Source organism: Euleptes europaea, chromosome 1 (assembly GCF_029931775.1).
Source record: "Euleptes europaea isolate rEulEur1 chromosome 1, rEulEur1.hap1, whole genome shotgun sequence".
Lineage (NCBI taxonomy): Eukaryota > Metazoa > Chordata > Lepidosauria > Squamata > Sphaerodactylidae > Euleptes > Euleptes europaea.
Genome location: NC_079312.1, coordinates 179,457,368 through 179,479,117, shown reverse-complemented (window position 1 = coordinate 179,479,117; position 21,750 = coordinate 179,457,368). Strand labels below are relative to the sequence as shown.

Below are 21,750 nucleotides of genomic sequence, written 5' to 3'. Positions count from 1 at the left end.
TATTACTATGTATGGGTGTGAAAGCTGGAAAAATGAAGAAAGCTGATGGGAAGAAAGCAAATTCCTCTGAAATGTGGTGTTGGAGGAGTGTTATGGATACCGTGGACTGCCAAAAAAACAGTTCAGTGGGCTATAGATCAAATTAAGCCTGTAGCATTAAAAAATTGGAATTCATATACAGTATGATGGGTACCATATTTTGTTGCTAATCTTTGCTATTTCTGGTACCCATTGTCAAGGAAATGGGCTCCCACAATTCCTTGCTTTTACAATTTCTTTGGTTCAGGCTTCTTGGCCTGCTATAGTCTAATACTAAACTCTGAAAGGTTGGAGTGCAAACAGGCCAGCCTGCAATTTTCAACCGTGGGAACAGTTTCACTTCTGAAGGATTCACTCCTGTGTGTGTGTGTGGGGGGGGAGATAACACACAGCTGCAAATAGTTTACAGCCTTTTTTTTCCTCCCTAAATTGAAGGTTGTTTGTTACTAAAGTAACAAAGCTGTCGAACAAGGCCCTATCTCTTGTTGAGGATGTCCAGGTGAATTGAGTTCTGTAGGCTTAAGGTACCTTTGACATACCCTGATGCAATAGAGGGGCGATGTTTGACACGTCATTTTATTACTGGTTTATGGATTTCTTCGCAATCTCATTGGCTTATGTGAGCTCACGCTATTGGAATTTCAACGATAAAAGTAGGCCAGTTTTTAGCCAAAATTCATGAACGCTTGGGGATGGCTGGTTCCATGCCCCGCTTCATCAAAACCCATTTTGATTTGCCCTTTCAGGGGGAAACTTTGTCCGACTGACTTTTGGAGCAAATTCGCATGCTGAACCAAGATGCTATGAACTTTGTGGAACTGGTAAACTTATTTGAAACAAACTTACTTGAAACGTACCTAAAGCTTTTGCCAAACTTTTGAACCTAAGAACCTTAATGTGCAGTTAGCTGTGTTAAGCCTTTTGTTGTTTTTTGCTTAACTGCTTCATGAACCTTTTGTTTCTGTAACGAGCACAAATCCTTGGAATAAATATTAACCTATATTTTGGTTGTGTCTTTTGGCTTCATGGGTTTCAAGCTCTAAATCCGAGTGCCTTATTGTTTGTTTGACCACCTATCAAAACCTAAACCTTTCGCTAGTGTAATTCTCTCCTGTCAGGCCTCCTACTCTGCAGGAAGAGCGTTGCGCATTGATTTGGTATCAGCAGGCACAGGCTGCCCTCATCCTCTGCCTGGGGCTAAACGATTGCATAAGGACTGGTGGCAGCTTACCCACTGAGAGCAGGAAGGCTCCTTGGCTCAGTGTTTTGTTTAGAAGTAACTTTGGACCACCCTGAACAGAGGACCGCCCAGCGGAGGCTGGATGGCATTCCTCCACACCCACACTCCCCATTCTTTACACTGGAGGTCCAAAGGCCTGGCCAGCGGCCCACCTGGAGATTGAGAGCGAGGTGTCGGGTCTTGGTCTGCTCCAAGTCGCTCTGGGAGTATTTCAGGCGCATCTGCAAGCCGTGGGCCTGGGATTGGACCTGCCGCAGCTCTGCCTCCTTCCTCTTGGCTTTCATTTGCTCCTGCAGAAGGGACACCAAGAGCCAAAGAAAGACCGGAATGAGAAAAAAAGTGACTTTATTTCTTACCGGTTGTTGCACAGCCAGTTCTGAAGTGAAGCAGCTGCAGGGCGGAAATAAAGCCTAGAAGGGTAAAAGAGGAAACCCCCCATCTCTGCCCTAGGAGGCCAAAGGACACCACAACCAATGAGATTATGAGGCCTTGTTTTTCTTTTTTAATTTTTCTTGTAGGACACTGCTCCCTCCCCAACAATGCTCCTGCTAGTTGCCAGGCACTGCCTGGCAACCTTAACATTAGAGGAAACGGGGAAGCAGGGAAGATATCCCACAATGCATAGAGCGGTCCCAACCTTCAGCTCCTCGGTCAGCTTCTCCTTTTTCTCCTTCAGCTTGTCCACGGCCTTTTCATCCCACCGCCTGGCCTTGGCCTTCAGATCGCTGGCTCCTCCTGAGATCACCCCCGACTTCTGGAAAAGGGTTCCGTCCAGGGCGACGGTCTGCGGGTTGGGGGGGAAGGAGGAAAGGGCACTCAGCAGATAGCCCCCGCCCTCTGCGGTACGACATACCAAGAAGGCAGAATTCCAAAAGAGGGCCAGAAAGGCAGCCACAGCTAGACACAGCTACAGACAAGGATGGGCTTGTCTTTGGGGAGGGGCTGTGGCTCAGTGGTAGAGCATCTGCTTGGCATGCAGAAGGTCCCAGGTTCAATCCCCAGCATCTCCAGTTAAAGGGACCAGTCAAGTAGGTGATGTGAAGACCTCAGCCTGAGACCCTGGAGAGCTGCTGCTGGTCTGAGTAGACCAGGGGTGGGGAACCTTTTTTCTGCCAGGGGCCATTTGGATATTTATAACATCATTCGCGGGCCATACAAAATTATCAACTTAAAAATTAGCCTGCTATATTTGGTCAAACATTCAGCCAAGAGGCACGACCGGAGACGGCTCCGAGTGTCTGCCACATAGAACGACTCGCTTTTGAGCACTGCTGTCCCCAGCTGGGCCCAAGAGATTCAGGCAGGGCAGCATCCTTCTGAGCTAGAGATCTGCTAGGACCCATGAAGGGCCAGACCAAATGATTACGCGGGCCTTATACGGCCCCTGGGCCTGATGTTCCCCACCCCTGGAGTAGACAATACTGACTTTGATGGACCAAGGGTCTGATTCAGTAGAAGGCAGCTTCATGTGTTCATGGTCTGACATGCCCTGCCCGAGGAAGACGTGGCATTCTCCGCATTGGAACCAAAGGCAGGTTATTGCGCAATCCCATCGTATTGCAGAAGTCAGTATCCAGGTTTTTTTTTTACTTTTCTCTTAAAAGAGAAAAAAATCTTGCACATGCAAGATTTCAGCCTTTAGCAAAGTCTCTGAAACAAAACTGGGGGCAGAGAAAGATTTCCAAATGGGGGCAACAGTGGCCTTGAACACCTCTTTGCTACTTATTTAGCAGAAATCTAATTATTATTTAAAACATTTTAACGCCGCTGTTCCACCTGATCAGGGTCCACAAGCCAGCGAGCATAAAAAAACATTAAAACATCTGATCCATTAAAATACAATTACAAAATTATGCAATTAAAAATACGTCAACAAACAGCAATAGAAGGAAGGCTAGCAACCATTACTGGGGTATGCTAAATGGAACAAAAAACTCTTCACCTGCTGGTGAAAGACACCAATAGAGGGAGACAAGATGAAGTTCCCTGGGGAGGGAGTTCCAAAGTTTTGGTGCCATGACCGAGAAGGTGCTTCCTTGGGTGGCCACCCACCTAGCTTCAGAAGGAAGGGCTACCGAAGCTGACAGGAGTGAATGGGTAGGCTCACAGACCAAGTCCTATGAGGAAAGGCTGAAGGAGCTGGGTATGTTTACCCTGAAGAGGAGACGACTGAGAGGGGATACGGTAGCCATCTTGAAGGGCTCGAAGGGCTGTCAGATAGAGGAGGGTGTGGAGTTGTCTTCTGTTGCCCGAGAAGGTCAGACCAGAACCAACGGTTGAAATTAAATCAAAAGGGTTTCCGGCTAAACATTAGGAAGAACATCCTGGCAGTTAGAGCAGTTCCTCAGTGGAACAGGCTTCCTCAGGAGGTGGTGGGCTCTCCTTCCTTGGAGGTTTTCAAGCAGAGGCTAGATGGCCATCTGTCAGCAATGCTGATTCTGTGAACTTAGGCAGATCATGAGAGGGAGGGCAGGAAGGGTTGTGTCAGTGCTTGGCTCTCGTGGTCCTTTCTTACACACCTTGGGTAATGCTGATCGCAAGTTTGGGATCAGAAAGCAATTTTCCTCCAGGCCACATTGGCCAGGGATCCTGGAGGCTCCCCCCACATCTTCTGAGAATGAAGTAGGGGGCACTGGGGGTATGCGGAGGGGGGAGGCAGTTTTGAATTTCTTGCACTGTGCAGGGGCTTGGACTAGATAATCCTGGTGGTCCCAACTCTCTGATTCTAAAGTAAATTTAGGATTTCAATAATTTCTGTAGCCTACAGTTTAGCTTCTCTTGCACAGAATCTATACATTCTTTAAAACCTGCAAAAACGTATACACGGTTTCATACAAAGGCATAAAAGCAGAAGGAGAAGAGTAGGGACTTCAGGAGTGGTGTGAGACTCGTATGCACGTGGGGAGAGGGCAATGATTCCTCCCACCTTGTGACGCTGGTGCCCACCAAAGGCGATGCGGCGGGCATCCTCTACGTTGTCACAGACCAGTGCGTTGCCGCACGCATACTGCAGAGCCTTCTTGATGTGAGGGGGCTCATAGCGGATGACGTCGATCACCAGCTTCGCCCCTTTCAACTCCCGCAGCTTCTCATCTGTGGGCTTCACCTGGGAGAAGAGCAACAGAAGAGGTTAGCCAGGCCGGCTCGAGGACGGAGGGAAAGGAATAGATCGGCGCCACTTTGCCCATCGACGGGCATTTGCCAGACAGCTGAAAGGGAAGGAGAATGGGAAAGGTTAACCGGGACGACTCAAGGCTCGGGCACAGAGTGAAAGGAATAGATTGACGCAACTTCGCCCATCGACCGGCATTTACCAGACGGCTGAAACGGAAGGGGGAAATTTTTCATTCTTTCCCCTCCCCTTTTCAAGAATACAGCGAGGCCTTCATTTCAAAGCAGCCTCAAAAAAGCCCCCCCCCCCCATTTGCATCCTACCTTTTCCCACAAGCGGCTGAGGCCCTGAAAACGGAGCCAGCTCGTTTCCCTCTCTACGACAACCTCATTCGGCTGAGAAAGCAATGATCCTACCCTGGGGCCGCGATCCTACCCTGGCACTCCCCAGTCCAAGCCGACGGCCCCCGCGCCCGACGACCTCACCTCCAGGTAGTCAAGCGGCAGGAAGGTCTCGGGCTCCCCTCGCTGCTCCTTAATGTACTGGATGCAGTCCCGGCCCGTCTTCTCCGAGTCGACGATGATGGCGTCCATGTTCTTGCCCAGCACCTTGGTGACGGCGATCTGGTATTTCTTCTGAGTGGGCTGGCAGAGGTCGATGAGGCGCCCGTACTGCGCAAAGCAAAGGGAGGGAATGAGGCAAGGAGCCCCCCCAACTCCCCCCCCGCCTCGTGACCAGCTGAAGGGATTATAGAATCATAGAGTTGGAAGGAACCAACAGGGTCATCTAGTCCAACCCCCTGCACAATGCAGGAAATTAACAACTACCTCCCCCCCACATGCCCAGTGACCCCACCCCCCCACCCCCCGCCATGCAGGATCCCACAATCAAAGCACTCCCGACAGATGGCCATCCAGCCTCTGCTTAAAGACCTCCAAAGACTCCACCACCCTCCGAGGCAGCACATTCCACTGTCGAACAGCCCTCACCATCAGGAAGTTCTTCCTAATGTTTAGGTGGAATCACTTTTCTATTGGTTTAAATCCATTACTCCGTGTCTCAGTCTCTGGAGCAATAGAGAACAATCTAGTTCCCTCATCAACATGACATCCCTTCAAATATTTAAACATGGCTATCATGTCTCCCCTCAACCTTCTCTTCTCCAAACTAAACAAACCCAGCTCCCTAAGTCTCTCCTCATAGGGCATGGATTCCAGACCTTTGACCATTCTGGTCGCCCTCCTCTGGACACGCTCCAGCTTGTCAACATCCTTCTTAAATTGTGGAGCCCAAAACTGGACACAGTAATCCAAGTGAGGTCTGATCAATGCAGAATACAGTGGTAGTATTACTTCCCTTGATCTAGACACAATACTCCTATTGATGCAGCCCAGAATTGCATTGGCCTTCTTAGCCACTAGTTAAATTGTGGGGGAAGGGTCAGCACAGACGATGAAACAAGTAGCTAAATTCTGTGCTGTAATATACAAGATCCGCCTGGCAAAGCGGGGGCCTGGCAATCTAACCTAAAATGGAGAGTGTTATTTTAATCTGAGGTTTTTAGCTAATTCATTTATCTATTTAAGAATTATTTATCCCATAGTTTTAGATACTGTATCTTTTAATTCTATTTGTAATTGATATGAATATTTTAATGGCTTGGCCGTATTGATAAATCTGACTAGCAGCCACATATAAAGTCCACTGCTTAAAGTTGGGTCATGGCAATTAGATTATTTTTTTAATTTATTTTAATATTTAATGAATTTTAGTTTATTAAATATTAGTCAAGAATTTTAACCAGGTATTGTCTTTCTCATGTATAGATGATACAAATATTTTACTGGTATATGCCATACCAATAAATCTGATTCTGATTCTAGTTAAATTGTGGAACTCCTTGCCCCAGGATGTGGCAATGGCTGCCAACCTAGAAGGCTTTAAGCGGAGAGTGGACATGTTCATGGAGGACAGGGGCCTCGGTCTGATCCAGCAGGGCTTTCCTTATGTTCTTATGGAGGGTGGGGCTATCCATGGCTGCTAGTCAAAATGGATGCTAGTCATGATGCATCCCTATTCTCTCCAGGATCTGAGGAGCCCTGTGGGATCAGACCAAGGTCCATCAAGTCCAGCAGTCTGTTCACGCAGTGGCCAACCAGATGCCTCCAGGAAGCCCACAAGCAAGACGACTGCCGCAGCATTGGCCTGCCTGCGTTCCACAACAACTAAGATAATAGTCATGCTCCTCTGAGACTGAAGAATAGGTATGCATCATGACTAGTATCCATTTTTACTAGTAGCCATGAATAGCCCTCCATGAACATGCCCACTCCCCTCTTAAAGCCTTAGAATATAAGAACATAAGAAAAGCCCTGCTGGATTCGACCCAGGCCCATCAAGTCCAGCAGTCTGTTCACATAGGGGCCAACCAGGTGCCTCTAGGAAGCCCACAATATAACAGGCATGCTTCTCTGATCCTGGAGAGAATAGGGATGCATCATGACTAGTATCCATTTTTACTAGTAGCCATGGATAGCCCCTCTCCTCCATGAATCTGTCCACTCCCCTCTTCAAGCCTTCCAATATGGACCAACGGCCTGATTCTGTCGGACCAACAGCCTGATTCAGTATAAGACAGCTTCACTTGTCCATCGGAAAAGAGCTGTGATTACCTCCCGTGGCACCGTTTCCCACGGGGCTCCACTTACTGGAAGGCGCCCGGCTCGCGACAGGAGGCCCTGCCGCGTCAGTTCCAGCTGCACGTACCACAGAGCCAGGGTAGAGGCGCTTGATGCTCTCCATGATCTCCGCCTTGCGCTGCTGCCGGCTGTTCTCCTGCCGGTCGATGCGGGCGTCGCCCAGCTGCTCCATCACCTGGTTCAGCTCCTTGTTGATCTCGTCGATCCGGCGCTTGGCCATCTCCACCTCCTCCGTCAGCTCCCCCTCCAGCTTCTTCTGCTCTTCCAAGGACTGCCTGCAGAGAAGAGAAAAGACTCTGGGACTCCATGCCCGAGCAACATGGTTTCATGCACCAGCGGGACTCTGGGAGGTGGTGAGCTCCCCCTCCCTGGCAGTCTTGAAGCAGAGGCTGGACAAGCACTTGTCAGGGATGCTCTAGGCTGATCCTGCATTGAGCAGGGGGTTGGACTAGATGGCCTGTACGGCCCTTTCCAACTCTATGATTCTATGCTCTTAACCACTACACCACACTGGCTTTCAGGGTCCCTACTAAGACACCCCAAACCTGGACCCAACTTTCACAGCTCTTCCCCACACTGCTCAGGGAAACAACCTACCCAACCCCGACTGCAGCATCCTGTGCGCGCCCCCCCCCCCAGACCCTTACTTGCTCGTGGCAATGTACTCCTCCAGCTTCTCGATCCGCTTCTGGTTTTCCTCGATCTCTCGCAGCTTCTGCTTGATCTTGGCCTATGGAACAGAACAAATAGCCGACTCGATCAACAGCAAGCCTGAAGGTTCGGGTCCCCTTCAAGAGAGCTGCCCCCATGTTGGGCAGATGGGACAGGGGCCACCGAAAGACACTCATTTGCTTCGCCTTCAGTTTTATGTATTTATTTCAAACACATTTACGCCGCCTTTCCACCCGATCAGGGTACACAAGGCAGCAAGAAACATTAAAACCTTTCAACCATGGGTGTCAAACTCATTTGTTACGAGGGCCAAATATGACATAAATGCCACTTGGTTGGGCCAGGCCATGCCTTGCCAGCCCAGATCAGGACCGGGGTGGGGTGGGGTGGCTGCCATGTGGCAGAATCAGCATTGCTGACAGATGGCCATCCTTGCCTCCTAAAAATGTTCAAAATGAGTATATCTGCAAATGTGCGGCCTCTACTATGGTTCTCCGAGACAAGCGCTTAGAAGTGGATAAATAAGATTCCCAGGAGTTGGGAGCATTAATTCAGCACCCTGGACAGCTCCTCGTAAAATAAAACACATCGCGCAAGCTTATTGCACATTTTTATCCCACCCTTTCTCCCAGAAGCGAAGAGTAACGTAGAAGAGTTTCCTTTCCCTGTTTTACCCTCACAACATCCCTGCGAGGTAGGGGATGATGACAGCGGCTGACAGGCTGAAGGTCGCCCAGTGAGCTTCGGGACAGAATGAGAATTAGAACCCAGATCTGTCCAGTTGCAGTCTGATTATTCTAACCGCTACATGACACTGTCTCCCTTTTTCAAACCTCGCAACTGTGTGGGGGACAGAATTCAGCTTGTCCTGGTGCAAAATTTGGACTTCTTGGAGGCAGAACATCCAAGAAGGACACACACAGGAGGAGGAGGAGGAAGAAGGAAGAAGAAAAAGGAAGAGGAGGAAGAAGGAGAAGAGTTCGTTTTTATATGCCGACTTTTTCTACCACTTAAGGAAGAATCAAACCGGCTTACAATCACCTTCCCTTCCCCTCAACAGACACCCTGTGAGGTCGGTGGGGCTGAGAGAGTGTGACTAGCCCAAGGTCACCCAGCTGGCTTCATGTGGAGGAGTGGGGAAACTAATCCAGTTCATCAGATTAGCCTCCGCAGCTCATATGGAGGAGCGGGGAATCAGACTCCACTGCTCCAAACCACCGCTCTTAACCACTACACCACGCTGCGGCTCTGTGAAGATACACAGTCTTCTATAGGAGAAATGCAGGCTAAGCATATATGGGGGGAATTACATGTGGAGGGCCTGCTGGGAACAGGAGTGGAAGTCAACAAAGGCAGCCAAGGAAACACTCACCTCCGTCTCTACTTTCTTTCTCTCCTCCAGATCCAGCCGGTCCTGATCCGCCTTCTGGTCACGATTGAACTTCTCCAGCTCCTGGGCCAGGGTGGCCGCCCTCTTGCTGGCCTCCTCCTTCAGCCGGTGGTATTTTTTCACCTGTTTGGGGAGAATGAACCTGTGGTACTCACCTCACCACAGGGTGAGGTCAGGGGCAAATGACGTTGGCAACGCATCACATCTGTGGGGGAGGGAGCACCTTCTCTTCCCCTTGCCACAACAGACACCCTGTGAGGTAGGTGAGGCTGAGAGAGTGTGACTAGCCCAAGGTCACCCAGCTGGCTTCATGTAGAGGAGCAGGGAAACCAACCCGGTTCTCCAGATTAGAGTCCACCACTCCAAACCACTGCTCTTAACCACTACACCACACTGTCTTATTATTATTATTATCATTCCTCACCAATAGGGGCAATGTTGGGGGTTCCAGACCCAAGTGCAGAAAAGTACCTATCTTGGAGACAGGAGATACCCCCCCTTCAGAGGAACAGCCGCACCAAAATTGAAAGAAGTCTAATTCAAGCTACGTTTTTCAGAGCACAAGTTGCTGAGCATGTTCTTCATTTAGCTGCTTTAGCATCATCATGGACAGCACACAGAGTGACCTCGTGAGGCCGCACCAATGACATGCGCCCATCGCCTCTCCTGGCTGGCCTCACCCACCACACTGGGCCACTGCTGGGGGGAAGAGGGGGGCCACTAGAAGCAGCTCTCCGGTTACTGTGGGCGGTACCTGGTTCTCCTCCAGCGTGAGGTCCCGCCCCTGGCTCTGGCTCTCCTCTTCCATGCGCTCCTCAAACTCTTGCCGCGCCTTCTCCACGGACAGCATCTCCTTCTCCAGCTCGTCCATGTCCCCCTTGCGCTTCTTGTACTGCTTCTGGGCATTCTGCATAGACTTCTTGGCGGCTTCCAGTTTCTTGATCTTGTGAGATGTGTTCTCCTTGGCCTTGATGTACTGGGGGCGCTTCTGATTCAGTTCCGAATCCTTTTCCCTGACGAAACACAGCGGGTTTTCAATTCATTCTGTGTTTGACCTCTGCAAAGAACCTTCAACTCTGGAGGACTTCGAATCATAGAATCATAGAGTTGGAAGGTACCACCAGGGTCATCCAGTCCAGTGGTCGGCAAACTCATTAGTCAAGAGAGCCAAATATCAACAGTACAACCATTGAGATTTCTTTTGAGAGCCAAATTTATTAAACTTAAACTATATAGGTAGGTACACTGTTTATTAACTTAATAAACTTTAATTAAAGTTTTAAGTCTTAATTAAACTATAGGTACACTGAATAAACCTTGATATCATACTTAATAATGATCTTATTTATTGATAAACATTAAATTGTAAGTAAGGTATCCATAAAATTAAATCATGACAATGACTGACAAACACTTAATGTGATCAATGGCCTTGCATCTCCTTGGAAAGTTTGGGTAAATCAGGTTTGTATGTTGTTGTTTTTAATTTTAGGCATGATTCCAGGTTCTCATCAATAAGACGACTTCTCAATTTACTCTTGATAAGGTTCATGCTTGAAAAAGATTGTTTGCATGAATATGTAGATCCGAAAAGGGAAAGAACAGCAAACGCTAGTAGAGGAAGGGAGGGGGGAGGAATGGAGAAAGGAAGGAAGGAACTGGGCAAGGAAAGAAGGAAGAAAGAAAGGGGGGAGGGATGGAGAAAGAAAGAGGAAGGAAGGAAGGAAGGAAGGAAGGAAGGAAGGAAGGAAGGAAGGAAGGAAGGAAGGAAGGAAGGAAGGAAGGAAGGAAGGAAGGAACTGGGAAAGGAAAGAGAAGGAAGGAACTGGGGAAGAAAGGATGAAAGGGAGGAAGGATGGAAGGAAGGAAGAGTGGGGGAGGGACGAAGAAAGAAAGGAACTGGGAAAGGAAAGAGAAGGAAGGAACTGGGGAAGAAAGGATGAAAAGAAGGATGGAAGGAAGGAAGGAAGGAAGGAAGAGTGGGGGAAGGGACAGAGAGAAAGAAAGAGGAAGGAAGGGGGAAAGGAAAGAGAACGAAGGAACTGGGGAAGAAAGGATGAAAGGGAGGAAGGATTGAAGGAAGGAAGAGTGGGGGAGGGACAGAAAGAAAGGAAGAAACTGGGAAAGGAAAGAGAAGAAAGGAACTGGGGAAGAAAGACAGCCTGGAGCTGGACTTTTGGGAGACGGGTGAGGGGGACGAGGAGGAAGGCGGCGAGGAGGAGAGTTTACCCCTTCCAAGTGGGCCGGTGATTAAGGTGCGAAATCCGCCCCCCGCCCTGGAAGTTCCCCCGCAAGATCCCGGCCGGGCAAGACGTGGCCTGCGCGGGGGGCGGGAAGGCGATGCGCCGGACTGGCTCCAAACTTTCAGTCTGAGGCACGGGGAGGGCGAAGCAAGCTCGGTCCTGGCCCAGGAAGCATCATCGCCTTCCCCGCCCGGGGCCAGGCGGAGCCAACAGGAGGAGGGGGAGGTGGGAGGTCGCCCAGCTCAGGTCGCCCATAGAGACAGAGGAGGGAAGGCAGCGGCGGCCGAAACGAGGACCGGACAGCCACGCCTCACTCCTCATGGTGGAGAGAAGGAAGGGCGGAGGGAGGGAGGAAGGAGCCCCCTCTCTGCCAAACCAAGGCGCGCAGCCAGGCGGCAAGAAAAGATGGGGGGTGGCAGCTGAGGGGCTCTTGTCGTTCTCCGGCTGCCGCCGCAATGGTGGGAGGCGGGGACGGCGCTGGGACGAGAAGGAGGAAGGGCCACTCCTTCCTCTCTCGGAGACCCTCCCGCTGCTTCAGCTGGCCTAGGGCGCTGCTTCCGCACGTGGGAAGAGTCGCACTCAGGGGCCCAAAGAGCCACTTGCGGCTTGGGAGCTGCGCTTTTGCGACCCCTGATTTAGTCCAACCCCCTGCACAATGCCGAAAATTTACAACTACCTCCCCTCCCCACACCCCCAGTGACACCCACTACATGCCCAGATGACCAAGATGTGTTCCCTTAAGGTTATAGAATCAGCATTGCTGACAGATGGTCATCTAGCCTCTGCTTAAAAACCTCCAGGGAAGAGGAGCCCACCACCTCCCAAGGAAGCCTGTTCCACTGAGGAACAGCTCTAACTGTGAGAAAATTCTTCCTAATGTCTAGACAGAAACTCTTTTGATTTAATTTCAACCCGTTGGTTCTAGTCTGACTTGCCTCATTACACCCTATTTTGCCCACTGTATGCAGGCCCCAAGGCTAATTTTTTGGCAGGAATATTATCCGGTATCAAAACACACTCGGATGCAGAGAAAATTATATTTCTGTTATCAGATATTGATGCATATGCATCATGTAGAGTCTCTTTGTTGCTCTCGCAGCAAAGAAAATAAGGTCTAATGTGGTATCGGAATAAGCAGCTACTTTTCTTTGAAACGGAAATGTTTTAGTATATCCCATTATCTATTTAATATTTTACTTGCGAATCTATTGTGTTTGTATTTCACTTATTTGTTTTAGCAAATTGTGAGGGCCAATGGCTATGTACGATAAAAAATTTCATTCATTCATTCAAAGAACCCAGGCGGACCTTTCCTTTTCTGGACCGTCACTGGTGAAAACGAGGACTACAGACCCCTGCCCCTAGCCACTAAATCTGTGCCAAGAGACTGGCCTGCTTCATTGTAATGCATGGTCATTCTAGACAATTGGTTTTTCAATGTGACTTTCAAACACTCTTCTAGGTATATGAGGGTGGGGTATAAATCGAAATATAAATTTGTTTTATTTATTATTTACATTTATATCCCGCCCTCGTTCCTGGCAAGCCGGGAATAAACATCACAGGGAATAAATAAATATCACAGCCACTCCCTACACAGGAACCTATCTGCCATGGAACCTTTGTGCATTCAGAGGATTTTGAAATAATAATTTTGCAATTATTATTGCAAAATCCTGGAAGCTAGTAAATAGACCTCTAATCAAGGACTGGAGAGAAAAGTTATGGTTATATATGCGGATGGCTAAATTAACAGATTCCCTTCATGGGAAGGATGTGGAAGAATTTAAAATGATGTGGTCAAAAGCCTTTGAATATTGGGATAAGCTGGAAAAAATGAATTTTACTAATATAGTGAACGAGTTGTAGAAACAATTTTTGGTAGTCTTGATTATCGTTAAAATATTGTATTAATAAACTGCTTAGACACTTCTCCAGAAGTCTAACACAGTGGTGGGAGGGATTAAGGGTACACTGGTGGAGGGTGGTGGGAATGAAAAGGGTAGAACAAATGTAATGAGACTGTAAAGAATGTATTTTGGGTTTCTTTAATTTTTTACATATATGTCATTCTTATTATGTAGTTTTCTATATTGTTATACTTTTCCCCCCCTTTTTTGTTTGTATTTTTCTTTACGTTGGAAAATATAATAAAAATTAAAAAAAATTAAAAAAATTAAAAAAAAGAGGGTTCTGGGGGGGGGCGAGTGTTCTAGATCATACCATCACAGTTCATACGGGGATGGGTTCAGACGTCCCGGAGGGACTCATTTTCACTTCATGCACCCCAATTGCAGAGGATGACTGGTGGTAGTGGGAAAACCCGCTTGTTATTTTTCATTTTGGGGACGCTTGTGACCACCGATCTTTTTGTCAAGGATTCCCAACCCAATGCTTCCGAAAACCAGTAAACTAGATCACTGTGGAACCAATGAGGCCCTTCACCAGGTCTGCTCTATAGCACCGTTTCTCTAATCCTAGATGTATCCCGCTCAAGCAAATTCTGATCATTTTTGAACTTCTGAAGTTCTTATCAGGGGAAGGCCTCGGCCTTTATGCCCTGTTGTTGGCCCTCCAGAAGGACTGGTTGGCCACTGCGTGAGACAGGATGCTGGACTAGATGGGACTACTGCTCTGATCCAGTGGGGCGCTTGTGATGTTCACTTCCCTGGCTGCACATCAGTTACCGGGCTCAATTTTGTACTGACACCAATAAGTGTTTTCAAAACTATAGTGTGGAGGAGTGGGGAAACCAGCCCGGTTCGCCAGACTAGCCTCCGCTGCTCATGTGGAGGAGTGGGGAATCGAAACTGGTTCTCCAGATCAGAGTCCGACGCTCCAAACCACAGTTCTCAACCACTACATCACACTGGCTCCCCATCGGGTGATGCCAATGGCAGAGCCCCGCCCGTGCAAACGCGGCCCCCCGCTTACTTGATCTCCTTCTCGATCTGCTGCTGCTCCCGCATCACTCTGCCCAGCTCCTTCTTCCGGTCCTTCAGCTCGTCCTCCACCTTGTCCATCCGCTTCTTGTCCTTGTCGATCTCTTTGTTCTTGGAGCCCAGCTCCTTGTTCAGCTTCTCGATCTCTGCCTCATTGTGGTACAGCTTGAAGAGCTGCAGCTGGACCTGGGCCCGCACCACTTCGTCCTTCAGCCGTTGGTACCGGTCCGCCTGCCCCGCAAATGAGGAGAGCGTCGAGCTTCAGCCGTGGCAGTTACGCGGCCCCAAACCCTGGAAGAACCTCAACGCACAGGCTGGCCCAGAACCTTGAGCAAATCAGCTTCCGACAACAGAGTTTACTTCAGTTAAAAAAGGTAAAGGTCCCCTGTGCAAGCACCGGGTCATTACTGGCCCATGGGGTGACATCCCATCCTGACGTTTACTAGGCAGACTGTGTTGACGGGGTGGTTTGCCATTGCCTTCCCCAGTAATCTTCTCTTTACCCCCAGCAAGCTGGGTTCTCATTTTACCGACCTCGGAAGGATGGAAGGCTGAGTCGACCTTGAGCCAGCTACCTGAAACTGACTTCCGTCGGGATTGAACTCAGGTCGTGAACAGAGCTTGGACTGCAGTACTGCAGCTTACCACTCTGTGCCACTGGGCTCTATTTCTTATGTTATGTTATGTTCTATCAAGGAAGTCAGATGTTGCACCCACTTCAAGATATTGCTATGGGCATCCTTAACGGCCCTCACCTTGATGGCCCAGGCTAGCCCAATCTCGTCAGTTCTTGGGAGCTAAGCTGAGTCAGCCCTGGTTTGTACTAGGATGGGAGGTCACTAAGGAAGTCCCGGGTTACTTCAGTTAAAAAATGTAAAGTGCCCTGTGCAAGCACCGGGTCATTACTAACCCATGGGGTGACATCACATACTGACATTTACTAGGCAGACTCTGTTTACGGGGTGGTTTGCAAGCCTTCCCCGGTTGTCTACTTGACCCCCGGCAAGCTGGGTCCTCATTCTACTGACCATGAAAGGAGGGATGGCTGAGTCAACCTCGAACCAGCTACCTGAAACCAACTTCTGTCGGGATCGAACTCAGATCATGAGCAGAGCCTGGTCTGCAGTACTGCAGCCTACCACTCTGTGCCACTTAGGTTAGATGTGTTGATTTATAATCTTTTGATTGATTAAAAAAGATGTCCCTGATGAATCAGACCATTTTTTAAAAAACACAAACTACAGGTGACCGTCATTCAGCCTTCCTTCCCCTCTTTCCACAGACAGGAAGGAACCCTTCTAAGATACTTTCAGAGGGTCCGCAAGGGAGGAGCCAGATTCGAGCCCAGTAGCACCTCAGAAACGAACAAGATTTTGGGGGTATACGTTTTTTTAAGAGTCAAAACTCTTGGGTGCCTGACAAAGGGAGGTTTCGGTACATGCCGAAAATCCTCCCAAACTCTCCGCTCACCTCTTCTTTCTCCTGCTTGGCCTCCTTGCGTTCCGCCGCGATGTTCTTCTTGCGATGGTAATTGAACTGGGTGTCCTCCTCTGCCTTGACCATCTCCTTTTTCCGCTTGTCGTACTCCTGGGCCAGCTCTCCTGAGCGGCTGATCTCCTCGAAGAGCGCCGTGCGCTCCTTGGGGTTCTTCATCGCAATCGACTCCACTGCACCCTGGGAGCGAAAGCGATTTTTATCTGCCGACTTTCTCTACCACTTAAGGAAGAATCAAACTGGCTTACAATCACCTTCCCTTCCCCTCCCCACAACAAACACCCTGTGAGGTAGGTGGGGCTGAGAGAGCTGTGACTAGCCCAAGGTCACCCAGCTAGCTTCACGTGGAGGAGAGGGGAAACAAATTCACTTCACCAGATTAGCCTCTGCCAGTCCTATAGAGGAGTGGGGAATCAAACCCTGTTCTCCAGATCAGAGTTCACTGCTCCAAAATTTTTGTTTTTAAATTTAAATTCTGTAATGCTGGTAACATAAGAACAGCCCTGCTGGATCAGGCCCATCAAGTCCAGCAGTCTGTTCACACAGTGACCAACCAGGTGCCTCTAGGAAGCCCACAAGCAAGACGAGTGCAGAAGCATTATCCTGCCTGTGTTCCATGGCACCTAACACAATAGGCCTGCTCCTCTGATCCTGGAGAGAACAGGGATGCATCATGACTAGCATCCATTTTTACTAGTAGCCATGGATAGCCTCATCATCTTCCATGAACATGTCCACTCCCCTCTTAAAGCCTTCCAAGTTGGCAGCCATCACCACATCCTGGGGCAGGGAGTTCAGCGAAACTACCCAGGACTGCTTCAAGGTATTCCATCCTCCCTCCCCTGAAGATTTGTGGTTGGCCCTGCCTCCTTGTGTTGACCCGGCACCCCTTCATTTTGTAGTTGCGCCCACCATCCAGCGTCAAGTTTCAAAGGTGCCCACGGGCTCACGAAGGTCGGGGATCCCAGACAAAAGGCAAGCTTACCTGGAAGACCAGGAAATTCCGAGCTTTGATCAGAATGCCCAGCTTCTCCAGCTCCTCGCTATATTCGCTCAGCTGTACCACTTTGTTGTTTATTTTGTACTCCGAAGAGCTCCCTGGAAGACACACAAAGTCCATCTCACTCACCCAGCAGCAAGACTCAAACCCAGCACGATCCAGAAGGATCGTGAGCCTTGCCCCAAATCTCATGCAGAAGAGCCCCTGGCTACAATGATTTGCAAAATAAAACACCCCTGCTCCAGAAAACACAGCCAAACATGTTTCATGGGGTGGGGCGTAGGTCTATCAGCGGCTACTAGCCTTGGAGACTAAAGGGAGCCTCCACGTTCAGTCAGCCTCTGAATACCAGTGCCAAGATGCAACATCTGTGTGAGACAGGATGCTGGACTAGATGGACCATTACCCTGATTCAGCGGGGCTCTTCTGATGTTCACTTCCCTGGCTGCGCACCAGTTACCAGACTCAATTTAAGGTAGTAGCTATCACATACAAAACCCTTCATGCCCTTGGACCCTCATATCTGCGAGACCGCTTCTCCCCGTCCTCCGCCAGAACAGCTTTGCTCATCGCAGCAGGATCTTCTGAGGGTGCCAACCGGCCAATGGGTAAAGTCAACAACTGCCCGTACATGTGCCTTCTCTGCTGTAGCCCCCACCTTGTGGAATGGACTGCCTGAGGAGGACAGGAAGGTTTCCCGCTCTCCTGGCTTTCTGCAACCTATGCAAAACTGAATTATTCAGGAGGGCTTTTCCACACGGGCAATCAACTTGCACCATATTAAATGATTCACAAAATTACTTGGACAGAAGGTTGAACCAGAACCAACGGGTTGAAATTAAATCAAAAGAGTTTCCATCTAGACATTAGGAAGAATTTTCTAACAGTCAGAGCGGTTCCTCAGTGGAACAGGCTTCCTCGGGAGGCGGTGAGCTCTCCTTCCCTGGAGGTTTTTAAGAAGAGGCTAGATGGCCATCTGTCAGCAATGCTGACTCCATGACCTTAGGCAGATCGTGAGAGGGAGGGCATCTTGGCCATCTTCTGGGCATGGAGTAGGGGTCACTGGGGGTTTGTGGGGGGGAGGTAGTTATGAATTTCCTGCATTGTGCAGGGGGTTGGACGAGATGACCCTGGTGGTCCCTTCCAATTCTATGATTCTATGAAATTATTAGGGACTGTGATCTATATAGTCGTGTATAGTTGTGCCATTAAGTTGGATCCTACTATGCAATTTTGCATCATTTTATGTGTCACATTAACACCTATGATACAATTCTGCTTTTTAGAATCCTGGTTGGTTCTACGATCCAAATCCTATTTAATTGTTTATTGACTTGTCCCACCCCGTTGACTGTATTAATTCACTCTGTGTAATCCCCCCCAAGTTCCTATGAGAAAGGCAGACTTTAAATAACATAAATAAAATAAATAAATGTTATGACCTTATGTCTCTGGCTGACGTCCAGACGGGACTTCGTGCCCCCCAAAGAAACTGTTTTCCTGAGACAAAGAATCCTCTACCTCCTGAGCTCTAAGCAGCCGGGGCCCCTTTGCGATCCTGATGCCCACCGAACCGTACTCCTTCAATACCCCTGCCCTGCTATCACCCAGCTCCCAAGACGCACCCACAATGACTCGTGCAAAAGTGCGGTCTTCAGCACCATCTTCGGAGTAGACCATGCTGACGAAGGCCCGGTTGGCAGCCGGCTTCCCTACTGGAGCGCCGTGGATCAGGTCCCGCAGAGTCTTCACTCTCAGGTTGCTGGTCTTCTCGCCAAGCACGAAGCTGATGGCGTCCATAAGGTTTGACTTGCCTGTGCAGAGAGCAGCGGGGAAACCACAATTTATTTCCTTTCCCACATTCCTCCTCCAGCCTCTACTAGGCATATAGAAGCATGCTGCCTCAGTGAATACTACACCCCTTAGTTAACCTGGTCGCAGAGGAACACAAACACACCAGCTTTTATTCCTGCATTCCTCACATGCAGGTGGGCTTCCTGATCAGAAGAGTCTGAAGCCAGAGCAGCAACTCACACAGAAATGTAGTAGACATCTCTTTCTGGCCATGGGGGTAACTCTGCAGCATGCTTCTGCATCCAGGAATGAACTGATTTATTACTTCATGCATACAAGTCTTTTATTCAGTCAGAGAACAATACATAGAATTCCAGGATTGGTCCGCTGGAGAATATCCCAGCCACAGTTGAAGAGACACACACAGAACTAACTCAGGCCAGGTCTACACTTGCATCAGAATGAGGCAATAATGTGGTGCAGGAATACAAACACAGATGATCCCCATGCGCCAGCTCAGGTCATCAGGTGCCCCACATGTAACAGGCCCCTCTGTTCAGGAGGTCTGTTCAGCTACAGCCCGTGTGCGCTCAGTTTCAGCGGCTGCACCCTCATGTTGGAATAGCCTGCCAAATGTGGTAGGGAAAGCTCCAACACTCTCCTCCTTCTGCAAAAGGTGCAAAGCAGAATGATCTCAAGGCACCTTTAACAAAAGCAACTATCAAAAGCAAACTCTCCAGTCTATCGAGGTCATTCTGAACTCTGACCATACCCTGGAGGATAGGGTCAGAGTTCAGAATGACCTCGATAGACTGGAGAGCTGGGCCATAAGTAATAAAATGGATTTCAATAGGGAGAAGTGTAAAGTACTTCACCTAGGCAGAAACAACATAAGGCACAAGTACAGGATGGGAGATAGTTGGCTTGACAACAGTACATGTGAAAGAGATCTGGGAGTCTTAGTGGACCACAAACTGAACATGAGTCAACAATGTGATATGGCGGCTAAGAAGGCCAGTGCAATTCTGGGCTGAATCAATAGGAGTATTGTGTCTAGATCAAGGGAAGTAATACTACCACTGTATTCTGAATTGGTCAGACCTCACTTGGAATACTGTGTCCAGTTTTGGGCTCCACAATTTAAGAAGGATGTTGACAAGCTGGAGTGTGTCCAGAGGAGGGCGACCAGAATGGTCAAAGGTCTGGAATCCATGCCCTATGAGGAGAGACTTAGGGAGCTGGGTTTGTTTAGTTTGGAGAAGAGAAGGTTGAGGGGAGACATGATAGCCATGTTTAAATATTTGAAGGGATGTCATGTTGATGAAGGAAATAGCTTGTTCTCTGTTGCTCCAGAGACTAGGACACGGAGTAATGGATTTAAACTAATAGAAAAGCGATTCCACCTAAACATTAGGAAGAACTTTCTGATGGTGAGGGCTGTTCGATGGTGGAATGCACTGCCTAGGAGGGTGGTGAAGTCCCAGTCTTTGGAGGTCTTTAAGCGGAGGCTGGATGGCCATCTGTCGGGAGTGCTTTGATTGTGGGATCCTGCACGGCGGGGGAAGGGATGGGGTCACTGGGCATGTGGGGGGGAGGTAGTTGTTAATTTCCTGCATTGTGCAGGGGGTTGGACTAGATGACCCTGGTGGTCCCTTCCAACTCTATGATTCTATATGTCTAGGGCAGCTGAAAATGACCAAGTTTTCACCATCATATAACTTATCCTATGCTTTTGAGCGATTGGGGTTACCACACTTTGTATTCCCAGCGATGTACTAAGAGTTTGAAAATGTTATTAAAAACATCACTTTAAAAGGTTTTTTGGATACCACGGCTTATAAATGGTTGGAAGACGTCTTCACAGCTAAAGGGGCAAAACAAAGTGCGAACAATATTTTTTATAACATTTTCAAACTCTTAATACATAGGTGGGAATACAAGTGTGGTAACCCCCAATGTTTTGTAATTGTTTACGTTCAGTAAGCTGCCCTGGGCATTGTAGAAAAACAGGAGATAATTTTTTTAAAATAAATAAGAATGAAACTGTCTTATACTGGATCAGACCCTTGGTCTACCCAAGTATAAAGCGATAGAAATCTTCACATCCAAATTGGAAAAGGTCGCTCCATAATTGTTGGTAGCAAGAGCGAAAACCGGATAGAAGAGAGGAAACGCTATTCCGGATACTTGTAGCTTCGTCAGCCTCAAAATCAAGAGCATATTTGGGAGGTTTATGATCTCTTTAAAGTCACCCATAGCAATGAGCAATATATAAATTGAATCTGTAAGACAATTCTTCCAATTTTTTGGTTTTTCAGTTTTTTAATTTTTAGCTCCACTAAGAATGGGCTGGTGATATTCTCAAGTCGTCTCTTAGCTGTGAAAAAACAATTACGGAGCGACCTTTCCCAATTTGGATGTGAAGATTTCTATCACTTTATACTTGGACAGTCGCGTTGTTTTTTGGAGATAGCTATTATGCTTTTAATATAAGTGTTGTTGCTTATTGAAATATTGGTCTAGTTTTGTGTATATATAAAGATACAGTGGCAAGGTCTGGCTTTCGTTTCAGATCTGACTGTAATGACACACTCCTGGGTTTACTACATAGCTGCTAGCTATTTCCTTATTCTCTAATGCTGCATGATGTGAAGTACCTTTTGGACGTCTTATAGTAACCTGATTTATACTTACCCTATGTGGGATATGAAAATGATTGTGTATGACTATACACTCTTTAGAAGCAATTCTCTGTAAGTACATTTTATTTATTTAACTTTGTATCTTGAATAGCTGTAATCTAGAATATGTGACTATGTACTGCAATTTTAAAATACAGGAAGGACTGAAGAAGGATTCTACACTATTGTAAACGGCAGTATCCTATTGAAGATTGTGGCTTATTCATCTGAAAATTGAACTTGAACTTATACACACTTGGTACTCTGCTGAGACCTTTGAAAGATGTTTTGCTCCTTTATTGTATATTTTGTACACGCTATGTGTTGGTTATAGTGTGGTTACTTGTATTTGTACATTGTATGTTTATAGGAATCTCAGTAGCTTATATAAAAATTGCCCCTTGTTTGTAAATATTGAAATATTAGTCTAGTTTTTTGTATATA

The 21,750-nt window shown here is 48.1% G+C and overlaps 1 protein-coding gene across 1 annotated transcript in view; it reads right to left on the bottom strand.

Annotated features, from left to right (window-relative positions):
• The window catches only part of SMC1A (structural maintenance of chromosomes 1A), a 35,813-nt gene that overhangs the window by 13,748 nt on the left and 315 nt on the right, over positions 1 to 21,750 (bottom strand). The window contains exons 2-13 of the mRNA XM_056851859.1: positions 18,457 to 18,645; positions 16,817 to 16,929; positions 15,808 to 16,011; positions 14,330 to 14,568; positions 9,907 to 10,165; positions 9,135 to 9,275; positions 7,738 to 7,820; positions 7,158 to 7,365; positions 4,877 to 5,062; positions 4,206 to 4,385; positions 1,917 to 2,063; positions 1,432 to 1,569 (exon numbers count right to left, since the gene is read on the bottom strand). Coding sequence (XP_056707837.1) covers positions 1,432 to 1,569; positions 1,917 to 2,063; positions 4,206 to 4,385; positions 4,877 to 5,062; positions 7,158 to 7,365; positions 7,738 to 7,820; positions 9,135 to 9,275; positions 9,907 to 10,165; positions 14,330 to 14,568; positions 15,808 to 16,011; positions 16,817 to 16,929; positions 18,457 to 18,645 — 2,087 coding nt within the window. The remainder of the gene's footprint in view (positions 1 to 1,431; positions 1,570 to 1,916; positions 2,064 to 4,205; positions 4,386 to 4,876; positions 5,063 to 7,157; positions 7,366 to 7,737; positions 7,821 to 9,134; positions 9,276 to 9,906; positions 10,166 to 14,329; positions 14,569 to 15,807; positions 16,012 to 16,816; positions 16,930 to 18,456; positions 18,646 to 21,750) is intronic.